This window comes from Tilletiopsis washingtonensis (assembly GCF_003144115.1).
Source record: "Tilletiopsis washingtonensis strain MCA 4186 unplaced genomic scaffold FA09scaffold_12, whole genome shotgun sequence".
NCBI lineage: Eukaryota > Fungi > Basidiomycota > Exobasidiomycetes > Entylomatales > Tilletiopsis > Tilletiopsis washingtonensis.
The window spans coordinates 663,282-681,978 of NW_020312009.1; the positions used below are offsets into that span (position 1 = coordinate 663,282).

An 18,697-nucleotide genomic window follows, 5' to 3' on the forward strand; every position below is an offset into this window, starting at 1 on the left:
CGCAGACGGCCCGGCACTGGCGGCTCGGCGGCCTCGAGGACGGGCAGCACGTGAAGACGAGGCGGCACCGTCGACGGGGTACGGAAACCACGGCGTGAGCGCGCTGACGGGTGCAGCAGATGCGGCAGCGGGCCGTGGCGACTGCGGCTGCGGCGAGGGAGCATTAGAGCCAGACGGATTGGAGGGCGTCGGCGTGCGAGAGCGGGCAGCGCGGCGGGCCGTGCCGAGCGGGCGCACGGGGCGCGACGAGGCTCGCGGCGGCGAGGAGCCCGACGGGCCCGACATGGCGAGTGCTCCTGGCACAGCACACCCGCGCGCTGCACAGACAGCGAGCTTGAGGCAGCGGCAGAGCGATGCGGAAACGGGACGCGAGCGGGAGAGGTGGAAGATGCGAAGCAAGAGGCGCACGCCCCGCCGCTGCGGCAAGCTGCTCCGCAAGCACAGCACATCGCCAAGGCCGCCTCTTGCTCAGCCTGCTCGCCGTCGGGTGCGGCGCTGCCCAAGACAGCGGGCTCGGAGCAGACGGCGCCTCGGCGCAGAGGCCGTCGGCGCACGGGCCGCGGCCTCGGAGTCCGAGAGGGCCATCTCACCTCAGCAGCGGCACGGCAGCAGCGGACGACTCACGGGCTAGCGGTCGCCTCGGCTTTCTAGCGACGTGGCGCAGGACACGAGGCGCCGCCTGTCGCCGTCGCAGGGCACGAGCCGCTGCGCGCTGAGGAGGGCGGCGTCGATCGATCTCGTGTTTGGCGGCAGTCTCGGCTGCTCGCGGCGGTCTGGCCTTGCTCGCCGTCTGCTGCCTGCTGCTGCGGCGCTTTCACCCTTGCGGCCCTTTGTGTGCCTGTGGCGGCCGGCTGGCTCCTCGTCTCTCTTGCGGAGCGCGGCTTGAAGGCTCGGCGGTCGGTGCGGAAGCATGCGAGGCGCCGGCGCCCGATAAGAAAGATAGCGCACCGCAGGAGGGCAGCCGTGCGAGAGGAAGATCCGCGTGGGAGCAGGCACGTGCGCCATCGCCGCTCGCCCGATCCCACGAGAGAGCGGCGCCGGCTTTAAGGCCGGCCGGCAGCAGCTGCCATGCGCAGGCAGATGCGGGGCGCGAAGCATCGGAGCACGCGGCTGGAGCATGGCGCTGCCTCTCGCCGCAGCATGTGCGGGTGCGGGCACGAGGTAGACGCACAAGCAGCGCCCAGCCTGGCAGTCCCAACGAGGAGCTGCTCTGCACCAAAGCGGCGCCGAGGAGGCGAAGTGGGCCGCAAGTGCGTCACAGAGAGCGGCGGCTGCGGAGGGCAGCCGCGGCACGCCGCGCGCCGACTCCACATGTGCCGCGGCACGGCGCACGGCGCGCAGCGAGATGCTGCTGGCCGGCCGGAGGGTGCAAGAGACGCCCGCCTCGCCGCCGCCGCGTGCCTGAGCGGCTGCGCTGAGCACCCTCACCCCCGTCTCGCACATGCTCGCTCGTCTTGCGCCGTCTGCATCTTCCCGCGCAACCCTCACTGCTCTTCGCCTGACCGCACAACCACACCCCGCACGCCGCACGCTCCACACCTCCCGCACCGCCGCCATGCCGACGATGCCCAAGAACATCCTCAAGGAGGGCAGCAACGAGACGCTGACCCTCAAGCACAAGGCGCTCCTGCAGCAGCAGGGCTACGTCGACGGCGCATGGACGGGCGCACGCAGCGGCAAGACGTTCGACGTGCTCAACAAGGCCACGCACGCCAAGATCGGCGCCGTGCCCGACATGGGCGCCGAGGAGACGCGCGCCGCCATCGCCGCCGCCGCCGCCGCCTTCCCCGCGTGGGCGGCACAGACGGGCAAGGCGCGCGGCGACCTGCTCACCAAGCTCTTCCAGGCGCTGCAGGAGCACGCCGAGGACCTGGCGCACATCATCGTCGCCGAGAACGGCAAGAGCCTGGCCGAGGCAAAGGGCGAGATGGCCTACTCCAACTCGTTCATCGAGTGGTTCGCCGCCGAGGCACAGCGCAGCTACGGCCACACGGCGCAGCCGACGCTGCCGGCCGTGCGTGCCAACGTGATCACGAAGCAGCCGCTCGGTGTGGCCGGCCTCATCACGCCGTGAGTAGCGTGCGTGGCGTGTCGAGAGCGAGTCTGACGTGCCGCTCCACAGCTGGAACTTCCCGGCCGCCATGGTCAGTGCCAGCGTGCCGGGCCCTCAGCATTGCCGCTGACCCGCCTCTAGATCACACGCAAGATGGGCGCCGCGCTCGCTGCCGGCTGCACCGTCGTCATCAAGGCGCCGGCCGAGACGCCCTTCTCGCCGCTCGCCATTGCCTACCTCGCGGAGCAGGTCGGCTTTCCCAAGGGCACCATCAACGTCGTCACATGCGCCAAGGGCGAGACGGAGGCGGCCGTGGGCAAGGAGATGTGCGAGAACAAGGCCGTCAAGAAGCTCTCCTTCACGGGCAGTCAGTGACGATGTGGCGATGTGGCGCTGCCTGGGCTGACGCGAACCTGCTGTAGGCACGCGCGTCGGCCAGCTTTTGATGTCGCAGTCCGCAAGCACGCTCAAGAAGCTCAGCTTTGAGCTGTAAGTGGCAGCGCTGCAAACGCGGTCCAGCAAACATGCTGACATCCGCCTGCAGCGGCGGCAACGCGCCGTTCATCGTCTTCGCCGACGCCGACGTGGACAAGGCCGTCGAGGGCGCGCTGGCATGCAAGCTGCGCGGCTCCGGCCAGACGTGCATCTGCGCCAACCGCATCTGTGCGTGACCCATACGCTCTCTGCCGCGCACTCCAGCTCACACGCCCACAGTCGTGCACGAGGACATCTACGCCGAGTTCTCGTCCAAGTTCGCGAAGAAGGTCGACGCGCTCGTCGTCGGCTACGGCATGCAGGAGGGCGTGACGCACGGGCCGCTGGTGAACCAGATGGGCGTGGACAAGGTGCAGAAGCACGTCGACGACTGCGTCAAGGGCGGCGCCAAGGTGCTCGTCGGCGGCAAGAAGGGCGAGGGCTTCTTCTTCGAGCCGACGGTGCTCGCGGACCTGCCGGCCAGCTGCGTGAGTTGCCCGAGAGCCCCGCTAGTGCGTCCTGCTCACCGCTGCCCTACAGCCCATGGACGACGAGGAGACGTTCGGGCCCGTCGCCGCGCTCTACAAGTTCACCTCGGAGGAGGACGTCGTCAAGCAGGCCAATGACGTCGACGTCGGCCTGGCGGGCTACTTCTACACGGAGAACGTCTCGCGCGCATGGCGCGTCGCCGAGGCACTGCAGGTGGGCATGGTCGGCATCAACACGGCCATCATCTCGCAGAACACGGTGCCCTTCGGCGGCGTCGGCTTCAGCGGCTTCGGCCGCGAGGGCGGACGGGACGGCATTGCCGAGTACCAGAGCGACAAGCTGATGGTGTGGGGCAAGTGAGGGACGGTGCACTCGCGCGGCAGCTGCTCGGCAATGAGACACGTGTGATGCACACAGGGCCGTCGGAGTCGCCTTGCTCGCGCTGGCCCGTCTCGCACTGCGCCCGATTGCGCTTGATCACGCCACGCACGTTCACTGCACGTCAAATGCCTGCGGATGCGCTAAAGTACAAGGTGAAGAGAGCCGAGGCGCGAGTAAGGAGCGCGGCCGCAAGGGGCGAGCCCCAGCGATGCCGCTCAGAAGTCCATCTGGTCGAGTCCTGCGAGGCGAGTCAGCGCATAGTTCACGTTGAAGCAAACGTGTCACTCACCCTTGGCTCGGTTGCGTACCCGTGCCTCGTCCGCCACGCCCTTGCAGTGCTTCTCGAGCATCTGCACAAACGGCTTGAGGCCCGTCTTCTCCCAGCCCTGGCCCTCCTGCGCGCGGCTGCGATTGAGGTCCTTGAAGAGCTGCGCCACCGTCGGGGCGTCGCGCTGCGGGTCGAATGCGTGCACCTTGGCCGGGTCGACGGGCACGCACACGCGGCCAGTGCCCGGGTGCACGACGAACGGCGCCTTGAGCAAGTGGTTCATGTGCTTCGAGACTTCGGCGTCGATACGCGGGTACGTGTACTGCAGGACGATGTCCTCCATCGCCGGGCGCCACGTCGTGCGTGACCGCAGCTCGCCGGCGCGGTTCGCACAGTCCATGACGTCCTGCCACTTGTCGAGCGATGAGCGGCTCGGCGAGGCGTCCCACTTGCTCCGCAGCTTCGAGACGGCCTCCTGCTCGCTGGCAGGCAGCAGGGCCAGCAGGCGGTTGTATCCCTCAGCCGAGCGGAAGCACTCCTGGTCGGTGAGGATGATGTCGACAAAGGCGCGCTTGAGCGGGCCGGATGCCCCGCCTGGCCCCTCGCCGCCAAGAGCGCGGCGCAGCGAGGGATGCAGGTTGCGTCCGCTTGTGCCTCCGCTGCCGACGTCCACCTTCTTCACCGCCGAGGCTCCGCCCTTGATCACCTCCAGCCAGCCCACGATCGCCTTGCGCGCGTCGTCCGGCAGCGCGCATGCCTCCTCATCCGAGATCCAGCAATGGATGCCTCGCCGGCCGGAATAGACCCAGAGCAGATGCCGGAAGCCAAAGTCGGTGCGCAGCGCAGCGTCGAGCACCTCGACGGCGACGGCAATGAAGGCCCAGCAGCGGCGGCAGATGCCCTTGCCCGAGCAGCACGTGCGGATCTCGTCGTAGTCGGTCATGTCAATGTCGAGCACAAACTCGCGCGACACGGGCTTGAACGACGTCTTTTGCACCGTCTTGCGGTCTTTGGGCTGCAGGCGACGGCGTGAGCAGAGCGAGCCTCCTCGCCGCCTCGCCAGCACGCGGTGCTGCGACGCACCTTTGCCGTGTAGACTGGACCGATCTCGAAACGCGCCGGGTTCAGACGCAGCACCTCCTTGCGCAGCTCCTCCCATGTGCCAAAGGAGTTGTAGCGCAGATATGCCTCGTTCTGCAGCGTAAAGGCAAACTCGCGGTGCGTAAAGTTGCGCGAGGGCGCCGAGCCCGAGGCGCGGTTGAGCCAGGTGAAGAGCTGCCGGAAGGGCAGCAGGTGCCGGTAGTAGGACATGACGACCATCGGATCGGCCGAGTCCATGCTGGGGTGGCGGAGCCGTGTCAGCAGACAGTAGTACACGCCCGCGTGTGGACATGCTTGCGCCGGAGAGGCATGCTCGCTTCTGCTCCGGCGCCCGCACGTCCTGTTCACAGGCATGGCACTCACGTAGACTCGTCGAACGCAGCAATGGCGCGGTCCAGATCAGCATCGCCCTCGACATCGAGCGCGAGCTTGTCGTGTGCGTCAAGGTCGCGCGGCGGCGGGCGTGCGGCGGGCAGCGTAGCAGCAGACGCCATGTCGATGGAGGCGCGAGGAGATGCAGCAGTCTGCGGCGGAGAGCACGAAGGAAACGGATCGGCGGCGCTGAGGTCGTGAGCGCGAGCAAGTGGTGGCAGGCGGCAGGTGCAAGAGAGGGAGCGGGGAGTGGAGAGAGGAGCAGGGGCGAGGCTCTGCCCGCTGCGCGCGTGTGTGTGCTTCTCGCCGGCGCGCGTCACGGCGCGTGCCGCAAAGGCACGCGTAGAGTGCACGCGTGAGCAAGGCGCCAGAAGAATCGGCGCGCGGTGCCGTGCTCAGGGTGACGTGCGCGCACGGCTCAGGCCATGCCGGCGCCTTCTTCCCCTCCTCGACACCTCATCAGCATGTCCGACGCCGCCCCGCAGCTCGTTGACGACCCGTCCACGCCCGGCCGCAGCGTGCCCAAGAAGAAGGCCAACGCGCCCTTCCTGGCGCACCGCAACTCGCAGGCGGCCCGCGGCGCCGCCGAGGCCGCGCAGCAGCAGGCCGGCGCGCCACAGCGCAGCCTCGCCGCACGCATCCTCAAGTGGAGCGTCGTGGCGCTGCTGCTCGCCATCGCCGGCGGCCAGTTTGTCGCCGGCGATCCGATCTGGGGCTACCGCGGCAAGTACGTCAAGAAGCATTACTGGTTTCCGGTGAGTGCAGCGTCACGCGGCGTTGAGGTGTATCGGCTGCGCGAGGGGTGGCAACGGAGCCTTCGGCGGCGACTACCTGCATGCCGTCCCTGCACCTGTCGAGCTCGTAGGGCCTCACTGCGCACTGGCTAGAGCTCCGGCTCGCACCGCGCCTCATCAGCTGGCGCCTCTAGCTCACGCCTGCCACCAGCCGCCGCAGCGCCAGTTTACGCCGGCCGAGCTCGCTCTGTACGACGGCACGGACAAGACGCGACCGATCTATGTGAGTGCAGTGGCTTGCATGACACCGCGCGCCGCAATGCTCACGTGTTCCCTGCCAGCTCTCGATCATGGGACAGGTCTACGATGTGACCAAGGGACGGCGCATCTACGGGCCTGGCGGGCCGTACGACTTCTTCGCGGGCCGGGACGCGAGCCGCGCGTACGTCACGGGCTGCTTCTCCAAGAAGAGCGGCCACCTGACGCACGACGTGCGTGGGCTCAAGGGCGAGGAGCTGCGTGTGAGTGCGCTGCGCAGGCTGTGCCATGTGCGTCGCTGACCCAGTGTTGCTTCTGCCAGGCGCTTCTCGACTGGCGGGTGAGTGTGCCGGAGCGCATGCCACAGTGCCGCAGAGCTCACACGCCCTCCGCAGACATTCTTCGACATCCACGACGACTACTTCCAGATCGGCAAGCTGTCGCTGCCCAAGGTCGACACGTCCAAGCCGCCGCCGCCGCCGTGCGCCAGTCCGGTCGGCGCTGTGCCGGCATGAGCGGCGTGCAGAGACGAACAAAATGTGACCATCGCAATGCATCGAACGCTGATCAGCTCGCACACGCTGCCAGATGCGGGGCCGGCGCGGGGTGCAGATGCACGGAAGCGCGTGGGCACCTTGTAGCACCAGCGCCGAAGGCTGTGCCTTGCGTCTGATCTTGCCTCGCATGATTGCCATTTCGCTCTCTGCGTCTAGAAATACCGCGATGGCCGGCTTCCGTCGACCGCCTCGTACTCGCTCTGGCGCGGCGGCTTGCCGTATGTCGGCTCGGCCTCGTCTGAGACAGGTCCGTGTGAGCACACCTCGAGGCTGACGTGCGTTCCTGCGCTACTCACCCTTCCGGTACGTGCTCCACACCTGGCTGACGGCTGCGGCGTCTGCCTCCGCCCACTTGGACCGCCAGAAGGCCAGGCCAACCGCCTCGCCGCGCGCCTGTTCCAGCCACGCCGCAAGGGAGAAGCCCTCGCGCGAAGGGGCAGCCGGCGAGGCTGCCGAGTCAGCCTCCTGAGAGACGAGCACAAGCGTCATGCGGTGCGCGTCCGTGCCGCGCGCCGGGTGCGCGGGCACGTAGGGCAGCAGAGTACGGCCGGCGTCCACCGTGATGCTCGTGCGCGTTGCGGAGAGCGGCACATCGGTCCTGCGCATGCGTGTCAGCAACGCGGCAGGCGCAAATCGGACGGCCAGCGGCTACTCACGCGAGCCAGTGGCACCACGAGGTGTAGCGCTGTGCCTGCGCATCCGGCGCGTCTGCATCGATCAGGGCCACGGTGTACAGCCGCTCCTCGGTGTGGAACGGCACAGCCGTGATTGTCGGCTCGGTGGCGGTCTAGCAGATGGCCGTCAGCTCAGCAGGCCCTGAAGGTCAGGCGTGGCACGGAGCAGACTCACCGCCGACACCGGCACATGCACGCCAGCCAGGACGTCGCCGCCGCCCGCTTCGTGGTCCGTGTAGCCGCTGCCCTGGCCGAATGCCAGCCGCAGGTCGACTTGCGCCGTCAGCTGCGGCACAACGTCGGGGATCACAGACATGGTGCGAGCGCGCTCGAGCAGGCGCGGCAGGGGGCCAGACTGCCAGAACTTCTGGTGCAGATGCAGGAACACGGGCTCGGAGAGCGGCACTGCTCGCACGAAGGCCGCACAGTGAGCCTGGGCATCGGGCGCAGCCAGTCAACGCGCCACTCACCCTCCTGAGTCTGGAAGCGCATGCGCGTCTCGGGGTCGTTGACGTCGCGCGCCACCTCTGCGCTGCGAATGACGGCGGCGAGGCGCTTCTGCTCCTCGGCATCCGTCACGCCGGCGGCCTGTTGCCGCAGCTCCTCGACACGGCCCGCCAGCTTCTTGCGGTGCGCGGCGAGGAACTCCAGCGCCTCGTCGTACGCCGGCTCGGTGCCGCGGGGCAGAGCGGGTGCCCAGGCCGAGGTGCTCGAGGAAGGTGCAGGGGCGGCGCCGTCAAAGCGCGAAGAGGCGGCCTCGCCCGCGGCCGCCGTGCCCGAGGCAGACGACGATGCGGCGCGCGACTGCAGCGAGCGGGCGGCGAGGTGACGCAGTGATGGGCGCAGCAGGCGAGACATGGCGGCGAGCTGGCTCTGGCCGAGGAGTGGTTCGAGGGGTGGAGGCGGAAGAAGCGAAGGCGAGGCCGGATCGCGACGGAGAAGGCGCCCGCGCACTAGGCAGCGAGGTGCAAAATCCAGCAAGCTGCAGGCCGATTAGCAAACTGCACGGTTCTGAATACAAGAAGCCGCGGGCGGAATACAACGCGCGCGGCCTGCTGCCGCCGGGCAGGACCGCTTGCCGCAAAGCCTCTTCGTAGCAAGCAGCATGCGAGGATGCCGTGGTGCTCACTGAAATCTCAGATGCATCGTCTGCGGCTCAATGGCGCTGCTGTCCCAACGCATCGGGCAAGTGCGTGCAATGGACGGCTGAGCGAAGAAGGGGCGACAGCGGCGAGCCCGAGTCCCGCGATGACGCGCCGCATTGCTTCTTCGCCCGCAGGCTGGCGCACACCACGCTTCCGGCCATCATCCCTGCCCGTCATCACAGCCGCTTGTGGGCCCGCGAGCAACAAGCACAAGGCTCGCGCTTCGTCTGCACTCCTTGTCTCAACGCCTTTCGCCAGTCAGCGAGACACAGCGCCTGCTGGAGCGCCGACGATGTACCACGATCTCTCGCTGAGCTTCCCAGCCAGCGCCTCGTTCCCCGCGGCCTCCTCCTCTCGCTCGGGCCAGGGCGCAGCGGGAGCTGCAGCGAAGGGCAAGGGCAAGGGAAAGGGAAAGGAGAAGGAGCTGCCTGGTGGTGCTGCCTCTGCCGCGCCGGCCGAGCACGATGCTCTGGCGGCACTCTCGTCTGAGCAGCACCGGCGGCTGCATGCACTGACTGCGGACATGGCGGAGCGTGAGTGCACAGCAGCAGTGCCGGGGCCTCTCGATGCGAAGCAGGCACGGGAGAGCGCCGAGTGCCGGTGCGACTGCGCCAGGGCATACGTCGGCAGATCGACCGCCCAGTGCTTGTCCGCCCGAGCTCACTCCTGCCGCATTTCAGTTGGCTTCTCGACCGTTGCGTTCAACCACGTCGTGAACACGCGCTACTCCGGCCAGGTCAACCCCTTTGCGACCGCCGCCGCCACGCTCGGCGAGCGCAGCCGGCCCGTCTTCCCGGAGCTAGCCCCGAGAAGCAGCGGCACCGCGAAGGGTAAGGAGCGTGAGGCTAGCATCGCGCAGCTACAGCGCCTCACCATCACGCTCGACGACGAGACCATGAAGGGCAAGGGCCTCGGCCTGGTGAGTTGCGGCTGCTGATGCTGTCTGGTGGGACGAAGTGGCAGCGAGACCCCGGCCCGCGGCAATGGCGCAATTGAGCCGCTCGGTGCCCATTCCAGCCTGTGTCGGGTCCTCGGCTGTCTATGGTCAAGCGCGCATGTGATGCTGCAGACGCTAACGCAAGCACGCAGATCTCGTCGGCCACCATGTCGCTGCTCTCGTGGGATCTCCTCTCCGTGATGCCGACGACGGAAGCCACCTTCTCGCTTGCGTGCCTCACGCTCACCGAGCTCAAGCCCATGTCGATTGACATCATCGCGCTCGACCTGTCGGCGTCGTCGCGTCTGCCGTTCCACCTGAAGCGCTCAACGGTCTCAAATGCGCTCGAGAATGGCGCTGTGTTCGAGATCGCGTACACCGCGATGCTCGACGACGAGGACGGGCGGCGGAGGCGCAACATCGTGAGCGCGGGCCGGGACCTCATCCGCATCACCGGCGGCAAGGGCATCATCCTCAGTAGTGCGGCTTCCGAGCTGCTGGGCGTCCGCGGGCCGAACGATGTGATGAACCTGTGAGTGCGCCGCGTGCTGGTTCTTCACGCTGCGCTTGCTTAGCCGTGCACACCTCAGCGCATCTCTCTTCGGGCTCTCGCCTCAGGCGGCACGAGACTGCATCACCTCGACGGCTCGCTCGCTTCTGATTCGCGCCGGTGCGTTGCGCTACACGCTGTGTCTCTCATGCGCGACTGACGAGACCCTCACGCCGGCGCAGAGACGCGCAAGACCTATCGCGGCATCCTCTCCAAGCCCGAGCTCGGCGCGAGCGCAATACCCGGCATCGACGTGCCGCTCGCTGCGCCCGTGCACAGTACAGGCGCACCGCCGGACCCGGCCACCGACATGGCGCTGCCGAACGCGGGCAGCCGCAAGCGCAAGGAGGCGGACGACGTCGACGCGCGGCCGCGCAAGCTGTCCAAGGCAGAGAAACGTGCTCGCAAGGTCTCTGCAGGCTGATGTGTAGCGCAACTGATGATTAAGCACGTCTAGAGCAGCCGCGAGCGATAAGTGAGGATCAGGGGACGGTGACGTGGCGCAGAAGCACAGCAGGGCTCGGCGCATGCCCTACTGTGTCTTCTTGGCGGCCGCACTGACGGGACGCGCGGTGCCCGAGGCATACGAGCGCAGCGAGTCGCGGGTGCTTCCAAAGTACAGGGCGAAGAGGTCGCGGAAGTAGTTCTCGCGCGGCGCCCACGGCGCCTTGTTGCCTGCCATCGGGATGCGGCCCTTGGCGCGCTGGAAGTAGCCCGAGCTGTAGAGCGACGCCGGCGTCAGCGCCGAAGCCCAGAGGTGGTCTGCTCTGTCGCAAGCACTCACCTCAGGCTCATGATTTGCTTGGGCTGCAGCTGGGTCCTGTCCGCCTCGGGCACAGTCACGTCCTTGCCCGTCTTGTCCTGCTCGTTGATGAGCTTGCAGACCATGCGCGCGCACACATCGCTGCAAGCAGGCAAACAGGGTCAGCGTCGGGTGCCGAGAGGCAAGCGTGGCCAGACTCACGAGCCGCAGGTCCAGGACAGGTTGCTGTAGCCGATGATGATCGAGAGGTTCGGCACGCCCTCGAGGAGCTGGCCCTGCCACGCGTAGCGCTCGCCGAGCTTGACGAGCTCGCCGTCGACGGTGATCGTAATGTCGCTGAGCAGCTCCATCTGCAGCCCGGTGGCGGTCACGATGATGTCGGCGTTGACGTGCTGCCCGTCCTTCATGAGGATGCCCTTGTCGGTGAAGTGCTCGATGTGGCCCGTGACCATGTCCGCCTTGCCCGAGCGCAGGCACTCGAACAGGTCGCCGCCCGGCGCCACGCACAGCTGTGAGCGGCGTGTCCGTCAGCCTCACGCGCGCTCTCCTCACACGACGCGCACGACTCACCCGCTGGTCCCATGGGTTGTAGCTTGGCGTAAAGTGAGGGTCCACAGGAATGCTCTTGGGCAGCTGCTTGGCGGCCATGCCCTGCAGCACGCCGCGGAAGAACTTGGGGAACGCCTGGCAGGCAAAGAAGAAGAGCAGCGTGCGTGCCGCGTAGAGGAAGCGCAGCAGCGTGTGCGCGAAGCCCTCAGGCAGCGTGTTGCGCACGACGCGCGAGAACGTGTCCTCTCTGTTGAGCATCATGTAGTAGCCTGCGCGATCGTGCGTCAGCAACGGCAGCGGTGGAGGTCCTGCAGGGCGGAGGACTCACTCGGGCTGCGCTGGATCATAGTCATGTGCGCAGCGCCGCGCTCGAGCATAGCGGGCACGAGCGTGATGGCGGTGGCGCCGCTGCCAATGACGGCGACGCGCTTGTCCTTGTAGTCAAGATCCTCGGGCCTGTACAGAGTCAGTGCACGTGCCTTGACACACGCACTGCGAGACACTCACCATGCCTGCGGGTGCACGACGGGCCCCTTGAAGCTCGCGCGGCCGGGGAACTCGGGCAGGTAGCCTGCGTCGTAGCGGTAGTAGCCGCTGGCACTGAGCACCCAGCGCGCGACGAGCTGCTGCGTCTGCCCGTTCGTCTCGACGGTGACGGTCCAGCGGCTGGTGCTCGAATCCCAGCTGAGCGCCTTCACCTTTGTGTTGTATCTGATGTGCCGGTCGATGCCAAACTCGGCAGCCGTCGTCTTGATGTAGTCGAGGATCGCGGGCCCGTCGGCGAGCGACTTTGCGTCGCGCCAGACGCGGAACGGCAGCGAGAAGGTGTTCATGTCGCTGTCCGAGCGGATGCCCGGGTAGCGGAAGAGGTCCCAGGTGCCGCCCATGCTCGCGCGGCCCTCGAGGATCGTGTAGTCGCGCTTCGTCTCGGTCTGCACGCGGTATGCGGCATTGATGCCGCTGAGGCCAGCGCCGATGATGAGCACATCGTGCTGCTCGGTGGTGGCAGTCGGCATGCTCGGCAGCGAAGGTGGAGGAGCAGGGCGAGGTGGCGCTGTGAGGTCGGGTGTGTCGCTGGTGGAGAGGTCGCTCGACGCTGCTGAGCACTGGAGATGGTGGTGGGCGGATGCGGGGTAGCCGTGCTGCGAGGCGGCCCTTATGAGGTCGACGGGCGGCTGCCGAACGGGAGCGAAGGCAAGCGCGGAGCAAGCGAGCGAGCGGCGGCGGAGGCGGCACGGCGCGGAGCAGCGCGCTTCCGCGGAGTTGCACCAGGCGCTGGGGTGCCGCCGGACGTCCCACCCGCGCGGCGGCTCCAGATGCTCGGGGCGTGATCGGCTCTGGCAGCCGAGGCAGCAGCAGCGCAGAAAGAGAGGCGAGGCTCGCACCAGCCGCTCAGCATCAGTCTGAGTGCAGCCTCTCGCAGCGCCACGCGGCTCCGAAGCGGCATTCGGGGGTGGAGTGACGAGGTGAGATCGCAGCATTCAGCGCGCAGCGGCCGCCTCGTGATTGCGGCCGCTCATGCGACTCCCGATTCCCCGCACGCCGGCTGCGCGCCGGCCCGAGCGCCGGTGGCCACCCTGGCCTGTCAGAGCGGGGAGCGTGGGAACAGTGCGAGAGGGGTCAGCGTCGCGCAGATGAAGAGCTCGTCGGCCACTGCCTCCTCCGTGGCAGCTGTCTTATGGCTGGGAGAGTGAGCATGGGCCTGAGACCGCTGTTGAGAAGCGAGGAGAGGCGCATACATCGCCTTTTGCAGGCCTTGTCAGCAGGAGAGCGGGAACGCAGCGGCGCGCGGCATGCGAGACGCGCTCTTGCACCCGCCGTGCGCTCGACCACGTCTTGCCTCCGCTCCACCACCTCCGCAGCCACTCGTCTCTCGCGCCGTTTGCCCACACAATCCATTCGCACTCGTAATCTTGCTCGTGGCCCCACTTGCGTCTTGCGCGGCACTAGCTCTCGTTCGTCGCGCTCCTGCGACGGCGGCGGCGCCTCGCTCGTCTGACTCTCCAAGCTCAGACACGGCCGCTGCGCTGTGATCGGGCGCACACCTGAGTTGACTTGGTCTGTCGCGCGAGGTGCATTGCGCCGTAGAACCCTGTTGCGAGGCGTTCCTGGCTGCATGTACTGACCTCTTCAGCGTGTAAAGCATCTGTCGCGATGGCCCAGGCGCAGGTCAGTCTCGCCTGCGGCGCCTGGCTCGCACTGCTGAGCGCCAGCCCCCGCAGCGCCAGCGCCCTCCGGCCCAGCAGCAGCGCACCACCTCGGCTCAGCGACAGGCGCAGGACCAGGCGTCGCTGACGGTCGCCAGCAGCATGCAGGCCGTGCGCATGCTGCTCGAGACGTCGATCTCCTGCTTCACCTACCTGCGCGCCCTCTTTCCCGAGGGCAACTTCGAGGACGCTATCGTGCCTTCGGCGCGCACGCTGATGGACGCCAACGGCAACCCGCAGAAGACGCCGCGCGACGGCAGCATCAAGGTACGTGTGCGCGGCATCGTGCGCAGACGGCTTCGTGAACCCTTGCTGCACAGGTGAAGAAGCTGCGCCGCGGCTGGAGCACTGAGGCGGACCAGCTTCTCTCCTACCTCGAAGGTGGCGTCGCCGATGCCCTCGAGCGCAACTACCTCTCGTCTCTCATCCTAGCGCTCTCGCTCGATCCTGCCCGGCCAAACGATGTGATCGAGTCATACACGTTCAAGTGGGTGCTTCAGGCAGCGAGCGCCAGACGGTGCGCTGAGCTTCTGTCGCGCCGCAGCTTCTCCTACAAGACCCTCGAGGACGGCAGCGGCAAGGTTCCCGTGCTGGAGATGGTCGACAAGCTGCGCGGCATCTCGATCTACAACAGCGACGCCGAGGCGGCGATGCCATCGTGCCGCGATGTGCGCGCCGCCGTGCAAGTCAGTGCTGCACGCTGAGCAGCTCGAGCTGCGCCTGCTCACAAGACTCAAGTCCATCGTGCGCTCGCTCATCACCCTGACTCAATCGCTGACGGACCTGCCGCGTGCGTGTAGCAGCGACATCCCTCTGCTACGCTCCGCTGATACGGCACTCTCGCAGGTCGACGCTATTTGTTCGTCTTCGCTTGCGCAGCGCCCATGTCGAGCTAACGTCGAGTCTGGCACACAGGTCGCTCAAGCTTATTTACAACAGCACGGCGCCCGATGACTATGAGGTGCGGGTGCATCGTCGAGCTCCGCTCAGCCGGCGCTCACCCATTCAACCGCAGCCCGAGAACTTCTCGCCGTCCGACCCGATTCAGGACCGCTTTCTCTTCGCCACGTCTGGTCTGGGAGAGCGCGCAGATCAGGTACGTCCGCCCATCCAGGTCTGTCCTCTTTCGGCCTGCTGATCGTCCTTCAGGTCCGCATCGGCGCCCTCGACACGGGCCACCACGGGTGAGCTTGCTGTCGCGCGATCGTCGCGCACAATCTCACATCAGATCTGCAGGATGAGCATTCACATTGCCTCGATTGCCCACCTTCTCCCACCTGCGGACGAGGTGATGCAGGCTCCGGGCGAATCACGCGCCATGGCGTCTCGCCGCTCCGAGGCTGTGGCGCAGGGAGCAAGCGCTACTGAGCGCGTGGTCCTATGGGATGCCGAGGAGCAGGTCGCGGACGACGACCAGCTGGATATCGATCAGCGCGGTGCTGTCGGCCGAGTCGGAGCGTCCACCAAGCAACACGCCCAAGACGACGCTCGGATGCGCAACGAGCGCGTCGGCCTGCTACGTACTGACCGTAGCATGCCAGTTGGTCTCAAGATGGCGAACGGCGGCATCGGTCCCGTACCGCCGTCGGCCGTCGAGGAAGCGATGCGTCGCGCCAGTGCACGGGCGATGGGCGACTCAGAGGGCGCAGGTGACGACATTGGCGATGTGAGTTGCATGGACGCCGCTGTGGATGCCACGTTCTGATGACCCCGTCCTTCAGCTCGAGACGTTCATCGCCAAGGCGGTCAGGCGGGAGTGGGACGAAGAGGGATCGACTAACGCAGCGCTGATGCAGCATGTGAGCAGTCAATCTCGAGGCGGCAAGACGGTCAACTCACACCTCGCACAACAGGTGCAGAGTCCGGGCTACACTGCGTCTGCGGCGGGCACCCTTCTGTACGAGGCATCGAACGCGTCTGCCGCCCAGGCCTCGGACGTCGAGGCGCAGCTTCCCTTTGCTCTCATCGACGAGGCGATGCAGTCCGACGCTGCCTCGCCGCTTACTCCAACGCGTCGCTCCAGCCGGCGACCCTTGCCCGTGCCGGCCAGACTAAACGCAGTCATCGACGCGACGACTTCGCCAGACGAGTCTCGACGCCCGTCTCGCGGCGTGTCCACGCCTATAGCGGAGCAAGACGAGGGCTTGGATGCCCCGCCGCATCAGTCCATCCCTCCGGCGCTTGGCACTGCGACGACGCGCGCTTCTTCGCCAGCAGGTGGCGGCTCACAGACTCGTCAAGACACTGTGAGAGCTCTGCCGATGCGCGGAGCGAAGTCCACGCGCCCTTCGCCAGTACCAGGATCATCTACAAGCTCCGACACGCAGCCGAGCAAGAGCATGCGCGTCCTCTCGTCTAAGGTCGCCTCACAGCGAGCGCAGCGCGCCAAGAAGAAGGACACGGTCGAGTGCGACTGTGGCGATCAGGTCGATGACGGCCTGATGCTGTGCTGCGACGTCTGTGACCACTGGGTGCGCTCTGAGCCATGCTCGATCAGACCGTCGCTAAGCTGACAGATCGCTCAGGTCCACGCATGCTGCTACGGCTACATGACGGATGACTCGCTGCCGACCGTGCTGCAGTGCTAGTGAGTCCGAAGCTCCCCATCATCTCGCATCGCTGACCGCTTCCCAGCTCCTGTGCCGTCAGCAACGATCCGCGACACAGCGTCGAGCAGGACGCGCACCGGCAGAGCACGCTGGCAGAGCTTGCGACTCTAGCTCTCATGCGCCGGGCGCTGGCGAAGCTCTACGACGACAGCGCCAGCGGAGGCAAGAGCGGCGGCTGGCCGGGCACTGGTCCATTCGCCAAGCGCATCGGTTGCAGCCTTCAGCAAGCCAAACAGATCCGCGAGCGCTGTGCATCCGAGGGCTTCCTCTACGTCAATCCGCGACGCTCGGCCAACTCGCACAAGAAGATGCAGCAGGACGACATCGCCGTCGTCCGTACGCTCGACCAGATGCGCGTGAAGCGCCGCCAGTACTTCACTGCCGGTCTTGGCGTCGAGGCGGACATTCTCGCTCGCTGGGAAAACGTGTGCCTGCCGAAAGCAGCGCACGACGACGACGACATCGTCATGGACGACCTTGTCGAGCATCCGGTTCGTGCGACGCGTGCTTCTCTCCTGCCGCTCTGCTGACGCGACGCAGTCTGGTGGAGACGAGATCGAGTCGCTGGAGCACAGCTCGCCCGGCCCCACCGCGGCAATCAAGGCGTCCTCTGCGAGCGAGGCGCAAGCCGCGACTGGCGGCGCCGTGGTGCAGCCGCCCGAGCGCGACGATGTGCCGATGGACAGCCTGAACGAGAGCGAGGTGCTGCTCTCACCTGCCGAGGTGCAGCAGGGTGCAGCCATGGCCGCCGTTGCTCGACAGCGACAGGCTCTGTCGGTGAGTGAGCCAGTCACACGTCTGGCTGCCACAGGGCTGACATGTGCTGCGCGTGCTCCCCTGGCAGTCGGACGAGACCCAGGCTACTTCGTCCAGGCTCCCCTCCTCCACTCCTCCAACGAGCAGTGCCGCACGCGAGACACCTCTCGGCAACCTGGCCGGCACGAAGCGAGCTGTCCCGACGGAGAGCGAGGATGCTGGTCAGAGCAGCGTCTCAGCCGGCGGCTCACAGTCTAAGCTTGCGCGCACCGTCCGCAAGAAGCAGTCCCTCTCCTTCCCCATTGAGCTCGACGACCACGACGCCGACTGAGCCCAGCATGACGCCTGACGATGTACCGCACTCCATTATACTCTGACTCGCATTCGTATGAGCTGCTCTTGGTCGCGATGGCTAGGGGAGCCACGAGCAGGTTTCCGCTGCTGAGGCAGACAGCGGACGCAGATGCAGCAAGAGGCAAGGAGAGGAGGGGGGCTGCGGCAGCTCTCACAGCGCCGAACGAGGTGCCGGTACGCGCGCCCCTACGCTCTGACTCTGCGCGCACCCGCAGCCGGCTGCAAGATCGCCGAGCGTCCGAGCAGCCAGTCGGCCCCGGCGTGAAGGACACAGGCAGGACTCAATCGTCCGCACGACTGCGAGGAGTGAGAGCTTCTTCGGTCCTGTCGCGGCGTGAGCACGCGCGTTTGTCCGCCACACGTTCCCTGACGGCCAAGCTGCAGCGAGGCGCGAGTGCGGAGCTCCGCCCCCGGCCGCTAGCGCGGAGGGGTCCTGAGCCGCCGGTACGCAGCGGCAGTGTGCCGCCGGCTGACCAGCTTGCCGCCAGCGCCGGAAGGCAGCCTCAGGGCGGCAGGTCATCATGCTTGCGCGCCCAGCAGCAATGTGCCATCCAGTGGCGAGAGCAGGGCGGGCTGCAGCATACATAAAGCGCCAGCTCGGCCTCTGCGCATGCGACCCATCGACTCCGCAATCATGAAGCTCACCACCCTGCTCGCCCTGGCGCTTGTGCCTGCCGTGCACGCCTACTCGAACCGCGTGTTCCTCATCCGGCACGGAGAGAAGCCGGCGGACGACTCGACGAGTGAGCACGACGCAGCTTCATGCGCTCGAGTGCCTGCTGAGACATCTCCTCTGCAGCCGGCCTGAGCAGCAAGGGCATGAGCCGGGCACAGTGCCTGCGCAACGTGTTCACCAAGGCGAACGGCTACGACATCGGTGCGTGCCGTTCGTGCAGCCCTTGCACCCATCCCTGACCCTCAGTCCGCAGGCTACATCATCACGCAGGACTACAAGAAGTCCGGCGCCCGCAACCGCCCGTACCAGACGGTGCGTAGCGTGTGCGAAGCCCGCGTACTGAGCTGATGCGAGGCTCGAGCAGGTTCTGCCGCTCAGCCAAGACCTCGGACTCAAGATCGACCACTCGTGCGACCGCGACGACACGGACTGCGCGACCTCGTCGATCAAGAAGTTCGCAAGCAGCTCCGGCAAGGACGTGCTGCTCTGCTGGGAGCACGATGTCAGTCGCGGCGGACTGCCGAGCGAGCCACACGCTGACACCGATCACAGGCGCTCAGCGACATCTCCAAGGCTCTCGGCGACGAATTCGACTACCCCAGCAGCCACTTCGACTTGATCTACGAGGTGAGAAGACTGGCTGACGACTCGCGGCGGCTGCTCACGCTTGTCGCCGCAGATCCAGAACAAGCAGCTCACGGACGACAGCCCGTACTCAGAGGCGTGCCAGGGCCTCGACAACCGAGGCAGAGGCGTCGCACACGAAATGAGACTCACTCTGACGATGCTG

The 18,697-nt window shown here is 67.0% G+C and overlaps 9 protein-coding genes across 9 annotated transcripts; 6 read left to right on the forward strand and 3 right to left on the reverse strand.

Annotated features, from left to right (window-relative positions):
- Positions 1-1,555: 1,555 nt before the first annotated feature.
- FA09DRAFT_298261 (aldehyde dehydrogenase) lies at positions 1,556-3,376 on the forward strand (the record flags this gene model as incomplete). The annotated part of the gene is made up of 7 exons (XM_025740238.1): positions 1,556-2,070; positions 2,123-2,144; positions 2,195-2,420; positions 2,476-2,542; positions 2,598-2,716; positions 2,768-3,015; positions 3,068-3,376. 7 exons carry the CDS (start codon positions 1,556-1,558, stop codon positions 3,374-3,376), a joined length of 1,506 nt encoding a protein of 501 aa, XP_025598040.1.
- Positions 3,377-3,509: 133 nt separating this feature from the next.
- FA09DRAFT_319476 (prim-pol domain-containing protein) lies at positions 3,510-5,388 on the reverse strand. Its single transcript, XM_025740944.1, has 4 exons — positions 5,130-5,388; positions 4,749-5,004; positions 3,687-4,680; positions 3,510-3,635 (listed from the first exon to the last, which is right to left on the reverse strand). Exons 1-4 carry the CDS (start codon positions 5,258-5,260, stop codon positions 3,613-3,615), a joined length of 1,404 nt encoding a protein of 467 aa, XP_025598041.1. The 5' UTR covers positions 5,261-5,388; the 3' UTR covers positions 3,510-3,612.
- A 193-nt stretch (positions 5,389-5,581) lies between these two features.
- FA09DRAFT_330407 (cytochrome b5) lies at positions 5,582-6,823 on the forward strand. Its single transcript, XM_025742590.1, has 5 exons — positions 5,582-5,893; positions 6,084-6,155; positions 6,214-6,393; positions 6,453-6,470; positions 6,526-6,823. Exons 1-5 carry the CDS (start codon positions 5,603-5,605, stop codon positions 6,643-6,645), a joined length of 681 nt encoding a protein of 226 aa, XP_025598042.1. The 5' UTR covers positions 5,582-5,602; the 3' UTR covers positions 6,646-6,823.
- FA09DRAFT_309028 (PEBP-like protein) lies at positions 6,585-8,245 on the reverse strand. Its single transcript, XM_025740594.1, has 5 exons — positions 7,832-8,245; positions 7,537-7,769; positions 7,344-7,474; positions 6,984-7,285; positions 6,585-6,925 (listed from the first exon to the last, which is right to left on the reverse strand). The coding sequence occupies exons 1-5, from the start codon at positions 8,217-8,219 to the stop codon at positions 6,840-6,842; spliced, it is 1,140 nt and encodes a 379-aa protein (XP_025598043.1). The 5' UTR covers positions 8,220-8,245; the 3' UTR covers positions 6,585-6,839.
- A 333-nt stretch (positions 8,246-8,578) lies between these two features.
- FA09DRAFT_330410 (PHP domain-like protein) lies at positions 8,579-10,444 on the forward strand. Its single transcript, XM_025742591.1, has 5 exons — positions 8,579-9,039; positions 9,187-9,425; positions 9,596-9,975; positions 10,034-10,113; positions 10,176-10,444. Exons 1-5 carry the CDS (start codon positions 8,610-8,612, stop codon positions 10,415-10,417), a joined length of 1,371 nt encoding a protein of 456 aa, XP_025598044.1. The 5' UTR covers positions 8,579-8,609; the 3' UTR covers positions 10,418-10,444.
- An 81-nt stretch (positions 10,445-10,525) lies between these two features.
- On the reverse strand, positions 10,526-12,745 carry FA09DRAFT_343513 (FAD dependent oxidoreductase; the record flags this gene model as incomplete). Its single annotated transcript, XM_025744605.1, has 6 exons — positions 11,813-12,745; positions 11,634-11,761; positions 11,327-11,574; positions 10,958-11,265; positions 10,778-10,897; positions 10,526-10,712 (listed from the first exon to the last, which is right to left on the reverse strand). Exons 1-6 carry the CDS (start codon positions 12,319-12,321, stop codon positions 10,526-10,528), a joined length of 1,500 nt encoding a protein of 499 aa, XP_025598045.1. The 5' UTR covers positions 12,322-12,745.
- Positions 12,746-13,459: 714 nt separating this feature from the next.
- Positions 13,460-17,271, forward strand: FA09DRAFT_361071 (hypothetical protein; the record flags this gene model as incomplete). Its single annotated transcript, XM_025745305.1, has 16 exons — positions 13,460-13,474; positions 13,528-13,779; positions 13,833-13,999; positions 14,057-14,198; positions 14,251-14,302; positions 14,359-14,371; positions 14,428-14,473; positions 14,528-14,608; positions 14,662-14,696; positions 14,749-15,178; positions 15,234-15,311; positions 15,366-15,983; positions 16,038-16,099; positions 16,147-16,612; positions 16,662-16,898; positions 16,966-17,271. 16 exons carry the CDS (start codon positions 13,460-13,462, stop codon positions 17,206-17,208), a joined length of 2,937 nt encoding a protein of 978 aa, XP_025598046.1. The 3' UTR covers positions 17,209-17,271.
- FA09DRAFT_46456 (hypothetical protein) lies at positions 16,899-17,867 on the forward strand. The gene has a single exon (XM_025745675.1). The coding sequence runs from the start codon at positions 17,229-17,231 to the stop codon at positions 17,817-17,819; it is 591 nt and encodes a 196-aa protein (XP_025598047.1). The 5' UTR covers positions 16,899-17,228; the 3' UTR covers positions 17,820-17,867.
- On the forward strand, positions 17,865-18,677 carry FA09DRAFT_346264 (hypothetical protein; the record flags this gene model as incomplete). Its single annotated transcript, XM_025744739.1, has 6 exons — positions 17,865-17,974; positions 18,031-18,108; positions 18,161-18,219; positions 18,272-18,409; positions 18,460-18,534; positions 18,627-18,677. Coding segments are annotated over 6 exons (511 nt in total), but the record flags the coding sequence as incomplete, so codon positions are not given.
- Between the last annotated feature and the right edge of the window lie 20 nt (positions 18,678-18,697).